The sequence below is a fragment of the Bufo gargarizans genome, chromosome 4 (genome assembly GCF_014858855.1).
Source record: "Bufo gargarizans isolate SCDJY-AF-19 chromosome 4, ASM1485885v1, whole genome shotgun sequence".
NCBI classification, from domain to species: Eukaryota; Metazoa; Chordata; class Amphibia; order Anura; family Bufonidae; genus Bufo; species Bufo gargarizans.
Genome location: NC_058083.1, coordinates 231,444,590 through 231,458,445, shown reverse-complemented (window position 1 = coordinate 231,458,445; position 13,856 = coordinate 231,444,590). Strand labels below are relative to the sequence as shown.

The 13,856-nt window shown below is 46.9% G+C and overlaps 1 protein-coding gene across 1 annotated transcript in view; it reads right to left on the bottom strand.

The window, feature by feature from the left end:
• LOC122935721 (acetylserotonin O-methyltransferase-like) overlaps positions 1-13,856 on the bottom strand; it is a 226,444-nt gene that overhangs the window by 132,981 nt on the left and 79,607 nt on the right. The window contains exon 5 of the mRNA XM_044291580.1: positions 2,688-2,806. Within this exon, the coding sequence (XP_044147515.1) occupies positions 2,688-2,806 (119 nt within the window). The remainder of the gene's footprint in view (positions 1-2,687; positions 2,807-13,856) is intronic.

The following is a 13,856-nucleotide window of genomic DNA, read 5'->3' as shown; positions in this document are numbered from 1 at the left end:
AACTTGGTGGCGGGCCTAATTAGAACGGCGCCAGCTTGTACCGGCTTGATTCTAGCTGAAATAAAGATACAGTCTTGTTTGGCTGTTAATTGTTGCTTTGTTAGTGGAAAAAATGGGTTAAAATAGAAAATTAGGCAAAAAAATTAAATTCGCAAATTTCATCCCCATTTGCCAATAACTCTTGTGCAAAACCTAAAAGGTTAACAACGTATGTAAAATCAGTTTTGAATACCTTGAGGGGTGTAGTTTCTTAGATGGGGTCACTTTTAGGGAGTTTCTACTCTAGGGGTGCATCAGGGGTGCATCAGGGGTGTAGAACGTCCAGGTAGAAACAGGGAAGACTTCTCCCTGGTGTTCCAATAGTAGCAATTACCATACAGCGCGGGAGAAGGTAACGGGGCCACAGCGGGCGAACGGTGCAGCGCCCCCTCTCTCACTATATTCTCGGGGGCAGGGGGGGGGGGGCAATTTACCCATTGCTTCCCCCCCCCTGGATCCACCAGTGCTTGAAACAGAGATTGATAACTTTCTGAGGAGAGGTGATATTAAATAGCTGGCAAGTGGCGGAGGATGAGAGCCACCATGTGAGACCCCGAGGTACATCCCATTGAGTACAAGCAACCTAGGCCAGACAACACTTATGGGGGGTGTGCAATTACCACGTGGGATGCCAGAGCACCAGGCCACATGGCAGCAGCGCACCATGGCCAAATAATCTATACAGAAGGCAGATAAGTACAATCAAAATATATCTGCTTTATTATACATATTCATCAGCAACAAAATATTAGCAGTATATCAGCTACAAAATACTGGTATTATTTCTGCATTATACTGTAACTGCAACATTGGCACCTCTCACGTGTATTCCTCTGAATATGTATCGTTTATACTGTAGACCTCTATGAACAATTTTTCAAATATACAATAATATTATTTCCATCTTTATATACTGGGAAACAATCATGTACTAATAAAACTAACAAGACTAATATGGATTAATTTTGGGACTATTTAAAAAAAATATATATATATTTTTATTGTTTCTTTTCTATTTGCTTAATTACCTGTATTATCTACATCTATATTGTTGGGTAATTGCCACTGCTCTATGGGATTATATATATGAAGATCTAGGTGAGTGTGGGAATCCCATAGACCACTGACAATTTGACACAAGGGTACTCATAAGCTTATTGCTTCTAATATTTAAAATTTGGGAAATTAGTTTGACTTTATGCATTAATGAATTGTCCTTATCCACGTTTTACTTATCTTACATATTCATGAATTGTTTTATTACTCTAAATATTTTGAATAATAAATATGTGATGTACATTATGAATATATAGATTGAGATTCCTGTATGTAAGTGTGCCTACCAATAGTAACACATTTTTTGTATATAATATTTGGCAGTGGGTAAGCTATTGGTTAGAGGACTTTAATCCATTGGAACCAGACGGGTGAGCCACTGTATAAAAGAGATCTCTAAATGTAGAACTTCCACCTGAAGATCCATAGACACTCTAGCATACAGGGCAGTCCATATAGGGAAAACATACAGGGGCGCACATCTGGATTTTGCAACTGAAATTCTATGGTACTGTAGGTGCTGTATTTATTTTCCATTTTTAGCATACAGGATAGAATTGTTTCTGTAAGACATCACAGACAATACGTCAAAGACATCTAAGGACCTTCCCTGACATAATGTGGGTACGTACCAGATCACTAAAGCATGACACAAGAAATTGCTAGCAGAACTGGAGTCCAGGAAGGCCAGTTCAGTGAACAAGATATTAAAACAGGACAGGACCACAGGAATTGTCAGTTTCAGAGAGAAATCATCTTCATCTAGGGTTGTCTCTCCTATAGACCCTAATCACTGGAGTTTCCTGACTTGAGGGGACAATTTCTAACAAAATTACCCTTACCACCACAAAAAAGACACAATTTGCTGATGCATCTGTGCTGGCGCTTCTCATTAGACAGCTTACTTTATCCAGCCGCATGAGCTCTACAGGATGGGATGAGGAAGAAGGAAGCATAGTTTTCTGTAAAGGAGGTACCACTTGTGGTGTTCTTCTTTCTTGAGCAGATTCTCTGATGCATTTTCTGAAGGGAAGATGTATGCGAGTAGCCAGTGAGATCAATTCATCCAGGGCAGCTGAAAGGTCCCAACCTGCCAATTTATACTTAATGCAACTTGCCGGACCTTCTCAAAAAGAGGCCACTAATGGAAGATATATACTAGCATCCCCAAAGGGTGGAACAGGCAAAGGTTGCAGAGCTGATGCTGCAGCTTAAGGACATAAATCAGAGACAGTTATAGCATCCTGGCGTGCAGAGATTGTGTTCAAATACTGGAGAAGTTGCTTCTATGACTGCGTTGGTTAGTCAACTCCTTGGACATGTCCTGCATATTCAACTTAGATGGACCTCCTGACAAAGCCGTGAGGGTGAAACGCGCGTCAAGGTGTTTTTCTGGTTCACCCATTGTCTCCCTCCCCCGATCATGTCCACAGGTGAGTTTAGAGGTGTTTGCTTATTGTTTTTTATTTTTGAGTTTCATTTTCATTTTCATTCCTGCACCTCTCTGTTTGATGGCTATAGAAGTATTATTTACAGAGATGTCAATGATAAAATTATCTTGACCAGTAAAATAGTATAACAATTATTATTACCTCCAAGATCATAGACTGTGTGGAACTCAGAGAGGTCAAAAGCTTGTACAATATCTTTTCCACAAAGATTCCATGTTGAGTCCATAAAATGCAAAAAAGTTGTCATCTCCTCTTCTGATCTAATATTAAACAATCATAAATTAATTAGTTATGTGAAAAAACAATAACAGCCTCTTATGCCTCAATTTTTAAGAGGTCGCTAACTTTACTAAAGACATTTTATGTCATAGAGATATACCAAAAGTTTTGATCAGTGGGGGTTTGAGCACTGAGACACCCACCAATCCTAGAATGTTTTAATTCTATCCTCAGTAGGGGGATAGTATGCACACTTCTTTACACTTATGTTCTAGCGATTACTGGTGGTCTGAGAATGTAGACCACAGCTGATCTAAACTTTTGATATGTTTTTATGATATATCAAAAGTTTTTAGAAAATTTTGCAACCGTTTATACAACTAGGAAATCGGTAACTGTGCAGGTGTCTATGCACAGTTTTAATTTTGTCTTCCTCTTTGGTTGCTAATTTGATTTGGTGCATATTTTATGTCCACCCCTGAGTTTCTATTATTGAAAGTTGTGATTTCGTAGTTGTTTACTTTACGTTAACATATTTTTAATATCACAGTAAGGCCTCATGCACATGAATGTACTTTCTTTCCGTGTCCGTTCCGATTTTTTTGCGGACTGTATGCGGAACCATTCATTTCAATAGGTCCGCAAAAGAAAAACAGAAGTCACTCCGTGTGCATTCCGTTTCCTTATGTCCATATTTCCGTTCCGGAAAAAAATAGAACATGTCCTATTATTGTCCACATTATGGACAAGGATAGGACTGTTCTATTAGGGGCCAGCTATTTCATTCCGCAAAATACAGACATTCCCATGACAGGTACCAGGAGACTGGCAACTCGTGAGTTAAATTGACAAGTTCACTGTTTATCTTATTGCGTCTGTGTTTTGGTGAATGCTGCACCCTTTGCTTCAGGTGTTGCTTGTTGGTAAACTACCTTTCCCATAAGTAGCAGCTTCTCACTCTTGGAGGTGTGGTTTATAGATTTTCTTCCTGCCTTCTAACTAGCTGGTCGGTTGTACTCTGCGGTGCTTCTGGAGTTGACAGTTTTCTACTTTCAGATAAGTCTTGTCTGTTCTTATTGTTTTGTGCTTGTTATATTCCCTGTTGTTTGTATCTGGGCCTAGGACAAAGACTTCCATTCGTCCATCTGGGGAGGAAGGGTTGTCTTTGGTCCAAACCACATTCCAGGGCCTTATAGGGCTATGAGGGCCTTATAGGGATATGAGGGCCAATATTATTACCTTGAATATTACTACCTTCAAGGTAATAATATTGATAGATAGTTAAGGCCCGGATTAGGGTTGTCTAAGAGGTGACTAGGGATGAGCTAAACCGAACTGTATAGTTCGGATTCATACCGAATTTTGGGGTGTCCGTGACATGGACCCGAACCCGAACATTTTCGTAAAAGTCCAGGTTCGGGTTCGGTGTTCGGGGCTTTCTTGGCGCTTTTTGAAAGGCTGCAAAGCAGCCAATCAACACGCGTCATACTACTTGCCCCAAGAGGCCATCACAGCCATGCCTACTATTGGCATGGCTGTGATTGGCCAGTGCAGCATGTGACCCAGCCTCTATTTAAGCTGGAGTCACGTAGTGCCGCACGTCACTCTGCTCTGATCAGTGTAGGGAGAGGATGCAGCTGCTGCTGTTAAGGCGAGATTAGGCAAGGATTTACTCAGCAAAAACACTTAATGAAGTGATCGATCTACAGATGTGAATCATTCATCTTCTGCTATTCAATTGCTCACTGTTTTTAGGCTGCCCAGAGCGTTTTTCAGTCACTTTTTTCTGGGGTGATCGGCGGCCATTTTGTGTCTTGTGGTGCGCCAGCACAAGCTGCCACCAAGTCAATTTAACCAACAATAGTGTTTTTTTTTTTTGCTATATCCTACATCAGGGGCTTGGCTATGCTTGCTATTTTATTGAGGGGTGAAATACAATTGCCAAAATAGCAGTACCCTAATTTGGGTGTTTCAGCTGTGGCTAGCCAATTGTAATACTGTCTGCTGTCTGGCAAAGGATATATTTTTGTTCTGGGTTGAAATACAATTCCCAACTTAGCAATTCCCTAAATCAGTGGTTTCTGCTGTATCAGGCCAAGTTTAAATCGATTCATAAAAGGGTATATTAGATTGAAGGTACTGATAGGGTCATCCTCAATAACTTCACACGCTACCGTGCATTTCCAAGTCTAATTCTGTCCGTAAACGTATACCTGTCACCCAGGGCCTAAATACTAGGCCTACAATTTATATTCAGCTAAATCTGTGGTTATTGCTGTGGCTGGTCAAGTTATTTAGTGTCCGTCAAAGCACAGTTTTTGTTCTGGGTTGAAATACAATTCCCAACTTAGCAATTTCCTAAATCAGTGGTTTCTGCTGTATCAGGCCAACTTTAAATCTATCCATAAAAGGGTATATTAGATTGAAGGTGCTGATAGGGTCATCCTCAATAACTTCACACGCTACCGTGCATTTCCAAGTCTAATTCTGTCCGTAAACGTATACCTGTCATCCAGGGCCTAAATACTAGGCCTACAATTTATATTCAGCTAAATCTGTCGTTACTGCTGTGGCTGGTCAAGTTATTTAGTGTCCATCAAAGCACAGTTTTTGTTCTGGGTTGACATACAATTTCCAACTTAGCAATTCCCCAAATCAGTGGTTTCTGCTGTATCAGGCCAACTTTAAATCTATCCATAAAAGGGTATATTAGATTGAAGGTGCGGATAGGGTCATCCTCAATAACTTCACACGCTACCGTACATTTTCAAGTCTAATTCTGTCCGTAAAAGGGATACCTGTCATCCAGGGCCTAAATACTAGGCCTACAATTTATATTCAGCTAAATCTGTCGTTACTGCTGTTCCTGTATTAGTGTAATACGGTACCTAAATAGATAGCCAGATAGTGTTAGGTGTCTGTAAAAAAAGGCCTGAATTTGAATTCAATACATTGGGCGAAATAATTTTTTTCTTATTGTGGTGAACGGTAACAATGAGGAAAACATCTAGTAAGGGACGCGGACATGGTCGTGGTGGCGTTAGTGGACCCTCTGGTGCTGGGAGAGGACGTGGCCGTTCTGCCACAGCCACACGTCCTGCCACAGCTACAACTACCTCAGGTCCCAGTAGCTGCAAGAATTTACAGCGATATTTGGTGGGGCCAAATTCTGTTCTAAGGATGGTAAGGCCTGAGCAGGTACAGGCATTAGTCAATTAGGTGGCTGACAGTGGATCCAGCACGTTCACATTATCTCCCACCCAGTCTTCTGCAGAAAGCGCACAGATGGCGCCTGAAAACCAAGCCCATCAGTCTGTCACAACACCCCCATGCATATCAGGGAAACTGTCTGAGCTTCAAGTTATACAGCAGTCTCTTATGCTGTTTGAAGACTCTGCTGGCAGGGTTTCCCAAGGGCATCCACCTAGCCCTTCCCCAGCGGTGGAAGACATAGAATGCACTGACGCACAACCACTTATGTTTCCTGATGATGAGGACATGGGAATACCACCTCAGCATGTCTCTGATGATGACGAAACACAGGTGCCAACTGCTGTGTCTTTCTGCAGTGTGCAGACTGAACAGGAGGTCAGAGAGGAAGACTGGGTGGAAGATGATGCAGGGGACGATGAGGTCCTAGACCCCACATGAAATGAAGGTCGTGCCACTGACTTTCAGAGTTCAGAGGAAGAGGCAGTGGTGAGATCGAGCCAACAGCGTAGCATAAGAGGGAGCAGTGGGCAAAAGCAGAACACCCGCCGCCAAGAGACTCCGCCTGCTGCTGACCGCCGCAACCTGGGACCGAGCACCCCAAAGGCAGCTTCAAGGAGTTCCCTGGCATGGCACTTCTTCAAACAATGTGCTGACGACAAGACCCGAGTGGTTTTCACGCTGTGCCATCAGAGCCTGAAGCGAGGCATTAACGTTCTGAACCTTAGCACAACCTGCATGACCAGGCACCTGCATGCAAAGCATGAACTGCAGTGGAGTAAACACCTTAAAAACAAGGAAGTCACTCAGGCTCCCCCTGCTACCTCTTCTGCTGCTGCCGCCTCGGCCTCTTCTGCTGCTGCCGCCTCGGCCTCTTCCTCCGCCTCTGGAGGAATGTTGGCACCTGCCGCCCAGGAAACAGAGGATGCACCACCAACACCACCACCTCGGTCACCCAGCATCTCAACCATGTCACACGGCAGCGTTCAGCTCTCCATCTCACAAACATTTGAGAGAAAGCGTAAATTCCCACCTAGCCACCCTCGATCCCTGGCCCTGAATGCCAGCATTTCTAAAGTACTGGCCTATGAAATGCTGTCATTCAGGCTGGTGGACACAGACAGCTTCAAACAGCTCATGTCGCTTGCTGTCCCACAGTATGTTGTTCCCAGCCGCCACTACTTCTCCAAGAGAGCCGTGCCTTCCCTGCACAACCAAGTATCCGATAAAATCAAGTGTTCACTGCACAACGCCATCTGTGGCAAGGTCCACCTAACCACAGATACGTGGACCAGTAAGCACGGCCAGGGACGCTATATCTCCCTAACTGCACACTGAGTAAATGTAGTGGCGGCTGGGCCCCAGGCGGAGAGCTGTTTGGCGCACGTCCTTCTGCCGCCAAGGATCGCAGGGCAACATTCTTTGCCTCCTGTTGCCACCTCCTCCTTCTCGGCTTCCTCCTCCTCTTCTTCCACCTGCTCATCCAGTCAGCCACACACCTTCACCACCAACTTCAGCACAGCCCGGGGTAAACGTCAGCAGGCCATTCTGAAACTCATATGTTTGGGGGACAGGCCCCACACCGCACAGGAGTCGTGGCGGGGTATAGAACAACAGACCGACGAGTGTTTGCTGCCGGTGAGCCTCAAGCCCGGCCTGGTGGTGTGCGATAATGGGCGAAATCTCATTGCAGCTCTGGGACTAGCCGGTTTGACGCACATCCCTTGCCTGACACATGTGCTGAATTTGGTGGTGCAGAAATTCATTCACAACTACCCCGACATGTCAGAGCTACTGCATAAAGTGCGGGCCGTCTGTTCGCGCTTTCGGCGTTCACATCCTGCCGCTGCTCGCCTGTCTGCGCTACAGCGTAGCTTCGGCCTTCCCGCTCACCGCCTCATATGCAACGTGCCCACCAGGTGGAACTCCACCTTGCACATGCTGGACAGACTGTGCGAGCAGCAGCAGGCCATAGTGGAGCTTCAGCTGCAGCACGCACGGGTCAGTCGCACTGCGGAACAGCACCACTTCACCACCAATGACTGGGCCTCCATGCGAGACCTGTGTGCCCTGTTGCGCTGTTTCGAGTACTCCACCAACATGGCCAGTGGCGATGACGCCGTTATCAGCGTTACAATACCACTTCTATGTCTCCTTGAGAAAACACTTAGGGCGATGATGGAAGAGGAGGTGGCCCAGGAGGAGGAGGAGGAAGAGGGGTCATTTTTAGCACTTTCAGGCCAGTCTCTTCGAAGTAACTCAGAGGGAGGTTTTTTGCAACAGCAGAGGCCAGGTACAATTGTGGCCAGCCAGGGCCCACTACTGGAGGACGAGTAGGACGAGGATGAGGAGGAGGTGGAGGAGGATGAGAATGAAGCATGTTCACAGCGGGGTGGCACCCAACGCAGCTCGGGCCCATCAATGGTGCGTAGCTGGGGGGAAACGCAGGACAATGACGATAAGCCTCCCACAGAGGACAGCTTGTCCTTACCTCTGGGCAGCCTGGCACACATGAGCGACTACATGCTGCAGTGCCTGCGCAACGACAGCAGAGTTGCCCACATTTTAACGTGTGCGGACTACTGGGTTGCCACCCTGCTGGATCCCTGGTACAAAGACAATGTGCCCACCTTACTTCCTGAACTGGAGCGTGATAGGAAGATGCGCGAGTACAAGCCCACATTGGTAGACGCGCTACTGAGAGCATTCCCAAATGTCACGGGGGAACAAGTGGAAGCCCAAGGCGAAGGCAGAGGAGGAGCAAGAGGTCGCCAACGCAGCTGTGTCACGGCCAGCTCCTCTGAGGGCAGGGTTAGCATGGCAGAGATGTGGAAAAGTTTTGTCAACACGCCACAGCTAACTGCACCACCACCTGATACGGAACGTGTTAGCAGGAGGCAACATTTCACTAATGTGCACACCCCTCCACGTACTGACTGATGGTTTGGCCCCATTCAACTTCTGGGTCTCCAAATTGTCCACGTGGCCAGAGCTAGCCTTTTATGTCTTGGAGGTGCTGGCCTGCCCGCAAGCCAGCGTTTTGTTTGAACGTGTATTCAGCACGGCAGGGGGCGTCATTACAGACAAACGCAGCCGCCTGTCTACAGCCAATGTGGACAAGCTGACGTTCATAAAAATGAACCAGGCATGGATCCCACAGGACCTGTCCATCCCTTGTGCAGATTAGACATTTATAACTACCTCCCCTTAACCATATATTATTGTACTCCAGGGCACTTCCTCATTCAATCCTATTTTTATTTTCATTTTACCATTATATTGCGGGGCAACCCAAAGTTGACTCTATGTCTGGGTGCCGGGGCCTAAAAATATCTGACAGTGGCCTGTTCTAGTGTTGGGTGACATGAAGCCTGATTCTCTGCTATGACATGAAGCCTGATTCTCTGCTATGGGATCTCTCTCCTCTGTCTGGGTGCCGGGGTCTAAAAATATCTGACAGTGGCCTGTTCCAGTGTTAGGTGACATGAAGCCTGATTCTCTGCTATGACATGAAGCCTGATTCTATGCTATGGGACCTCTCTCCTCTGTCTGGGTGCCGGGGCCTAAAAATATCTGACAGTGGCCTGTTCCAGTGTTGGGTGACATGAAGCCTGATTCTCTGCTATGACATGAAGCCTGATTCTCTGCTATGGGACCTCTCTCCTCTGTCTGGGTGCCGAGGCCTAAAAACATCTGACAGTGACCTGTTCCAGTGTTGGGTGACATGAAGCCTGATTCTCTGCTATGACATGAAGCCTGATTCTCTGCTATGGGACCTCTCTCCTCTGTCTGGGTGCCGGGGCCTAAAAATATCTGACAGTGGCCTGTTCCAGTGTTGGGTGACATGAAGCCTGATTCTCTGCTATAACATGAAGCCTGATTCTCTGCTTTGGGACCTCTCTCCTCTGTCTGGGTGCCAGGGCCAAAATATCTGACAATGGCCTGTTCCAGTGGTGGGTGATGTGAAGCCTGATTCTCTGCTATGACATGAAGCCTGATTCTCTGCTATGACATGAAGCCTGTTTCTCTGCTATGACATGAAGCCTGAATCTCTGCTATGGGACCTCTCTCCTCTGTCTGGGTGCCGGGGCCTAAAAATATCTGACAGTGGCCTGTTCCATTGTTGGGTGACATGAAGCCTGATTTTCTGCAATGGGACCTCTCTCCTCTGTCTGGGTGCCAGGGCCAAAATATCTGACAATGGCCTGTTCCAGTGGTGGGTGACATGAAGCCTGATTCTCTGCTATGACATGAAGCCTGATTCTCTGCTATGACATGAAGCCTGATTCTCTGCTATGGGACCTCTCTCCTCTGTCTGGGTGCCAGGGCCAAAATATCTGACAATGGCCTGTTCCAGTGGTGGGTGACGTGAAGCCTGATTCTCTGCTATGACATGAAGCCTGATTCTCTGCAATGGGACCTCTCTCCTCTGTCTGGGTGCCAGGGCCAAAATATCTGACAATGGCCTGTTCCAGTGGTGGGTGATGTGAAGCCTGATTCTCTGCTATGACATGAAGCCTGATTCTCTGCAATGGGACCTCTCTCCTCTGTCTGGGTGCCGGGGCCTAAAAATATCTGACAGTGGCCTGTTCCATTGTTGGGTGACATGAAGTCTGATTCTCTGCAATGGGACCTCTCTCCTCTGTCTGGGTGCCAGGGCCAAAATATCTGACAATGGCCTGTTCCAGTGGTGGGTGACGTGAAGCCTGATTCTCTGCTATGACATGAAGCCTGATTCTCTGCAATGGGACCTCTCTCCTCTGTCTGAGTGCCGGGGTCTAAATATCTGACAGTGGCCTGTTCCAGTGGTGGGTGACATGAAGCCTGATTCTCTGCTATGGGACCTCTCTCCAATTGATATTGGTTAATTTGTATTTATTTTATTTTTATTTTTATTCATTTCCCTATCCACATTTGTTTGCAGGGGATTTAACTACATTTTGCTGCCTTTTGCAGCCCTCTAGCCCTTTCCTGGGCTGTTTTACAGCCTTTTTAGTGACGAAAAGTTCGGGTCCCCATTGACTTCAATGGGGTTCGGGACGAAGTTCGGGTCGGGTTCGGATCCCGAACCCGAACATTTCCGGGAAGTTCGGCCGAACTTCTCGAACCCGAACATCCAGGTGTTCTCTCAACTTTAGAGGTGACCTGTTTCTTCCCTAGTTTCCCAGGCCCATTTACTGTTCCCCTTCCCTCCTGTGTTTAGTGTGGTTTTTCCCCCACACTGATTGTGAATAAACCGCCGAATAACCGTCATTTTGTTTTCTGTATCAGTTTGCCATGGATGTTATCGCGGCACTGACCGGACATCTACAGGGGCTGTCTCTGGAGGTGGATGACCTCCGCACGACCGTCTCACAGATGCAGAGACCACTGTTGGCTGATCATAATAGTGGTTACCTGACCTGTCCTGAACCTAAAGTTGCTCTCCTGGATAGATTCTCGGGGGGGGGGGGGAGAGGGGGGCGCCCACACTCATCTGGGGACGAGAGCCAGAGAGTGGGTGTTATTATTTTGCTGCTTAAAGGGGACACACAGTTTTGGGCTTTTTCTCTGCCGACTGGATTATAGTTTCTCTGATCAGCAGATCCAGTAGCTGACAGGACAGTAGGAGCAGGAGCAGCCAGAGGAGCTACAGGGCGATGAGGAAGACGAGAGAGGTCCCTGACACACTGTGGCAGTGTAGGGGTCAGGGGAGGAAGAGACTGCAGGGCAGGGTTCAAATACAGTACAGCAGAAAAGGAGGCTGAAGCAGATACCGGCTTTATTAAATAACATAATATTGCGGCCGGAAAATCGGTTTAACAGTTTTGTGCCGATGCACAAGGGGCGCAATCGACAAATGACAGGAACAATGTTAACAAGTTGACACAAATTTACAGGAAGGGTTACTGATTCGTGATATACTAAATGCGCTCCAACCAGCAAACAGATAAAAATACAGGCTACTCTCCTCTGATATTTTCCTGTCTGAACCCTGCTACTCAGGGCATGTTTCTACAACGCTCTGACTAAAGATTCCTGCTCTATGCCCTATCGCGGGTTAGCACTGGTGCACACTCACAGTTCTGTAGGTAGCTGGGCAGAGATCAGTCATGTCATATTTTCCCACGAGGTAGCTGCTTCTTTTGGTCTGGTACGTGGGGATAGGTGTCGTCTGGCTCCTGATACAGTTGCTTGCTTGTCCCAGTGCGTTGTCTTTTCCTCTCTCTCTCTCTAGATTGCAGGTACAGCAATCCACATCAGTTCAGCTCTGCCAGGAGTCCCCCTGTACTCTGCCACGGTCCCGCTAACGTATAACACATTAGCCAGGTCCCGTGACCTGTCACAAGTCTCTCAATTGGATAATATCGCTATTCTCAGAATCACTTTTTAGTCTCTGTGGCTCTGTCCAACTGCAGCCAGACCTTCAGATCACCACTAGCCAGGAAGACACACACCAAACAAACCCCGGGAACTTGAAAACTCCTCCTACATCCTCTGGAACAAACAACTTCATTTATTTCTTACTCAAAGACACAGCGGCCTCTTGTGGCTGAAATAAGTCATAACAGTCTGTGTAAAACATTATCACTAGCAATTCAATGTAACTTGGTTGTTCTAGGGGGCTTACCCTTACAGCAGTATGCAGTTGAGGTGGAGGCAGGGAGTCCCTCTGAGTCACTTGCACAAATGGCCCGATGCATGCTCACTTACTTGTGTAGTGTCAGCCAAATTGTCACCATTTGGCAGAGGGATGACTTCCGCTGCCTGTCTGCGGGGGGGGGCTCTGCACTCAAGTTTTACTGCCATGGCATCTGGGGAGGGGTGGGGTGGCAGGAACAGTACCAGCTCCATTAGCAGCAGCAACCTGAGTCTACAGACGCTGATGAGTAGATTTATTCACCCGCATAGTAAATAAACTACTCACAAGCAGCAGCAGATAGATCTGGAGCAGGACCTGAACCAGCAGGTGATGACATACTTGGACAGTACCCTTCCACCCCACATTGAAGATCCGCTGGACTACTGTGTAGCCAAACTAGATTTGTGGTCATAACTAGCAGAGTTTTCCCTGGAAAAGCTGGCCTGTCTGGCCAGTAGTGTGGTATCAGAGCGGGTGTTTAGTTCGGCAGAGGCAATAGTTACCCCAAGGAGAACTCGCCTATCCACCCAAATTGTCGAGAAACTAATCTTTGTCAAGATGAATAAGGCCTGGATCAGCCAGGATTTCCAACCACCAATTCCTGACTAGATCATTCATGGTGCCACACTTTGATACTCTGACTATCTGCCTCAGCTACTACTGATGATGCCACCCGCCTGATGCCAAGTGCTCTTTATTTCAGCCACCTTCGTCAGTGGGTACTGGTATTGCCACTCACTGCCCCACTTTGTCACTGGGTCACTTTGTGGTCCTCTGATGCAGCTGCTACTGCTATCTCCACACTATATTACCTTGCCACTCTGTGGTTTCCTGATGCTGCTTCTGCCATCTCTACACTATGTCACCTTGACACTCTGTGGTACTCTCCTGCTGCTGCTGCCATATCCACATTATGTCACCTTGACACTCTGTGGTATCCTCCTGCTGCTACTGCTGCTGCCATATCCACATTATGTCACCTTGACAGTCTGTGGTATCCTGATGCTGCTGCTGCCATCTCCACACTATGTCACCTTGCCACTCTGTGGTCTCCTGATGCTGCTGCTGCCATCTCCACACTATGTCACCTTGCCACTCTGGGGTATCCTCCTGATGCTGCTGCTGCCATCTCTACACTCTGTAATTGGGCCACTCTGTGGTCTCCTTATGCTGCTTCCACCTCATCAATATCTAATAGGTCCACTCTGTGGACTTCTCATGTTGTTCTTATCCTTCTCACTTCATAAATGGGCCACTAT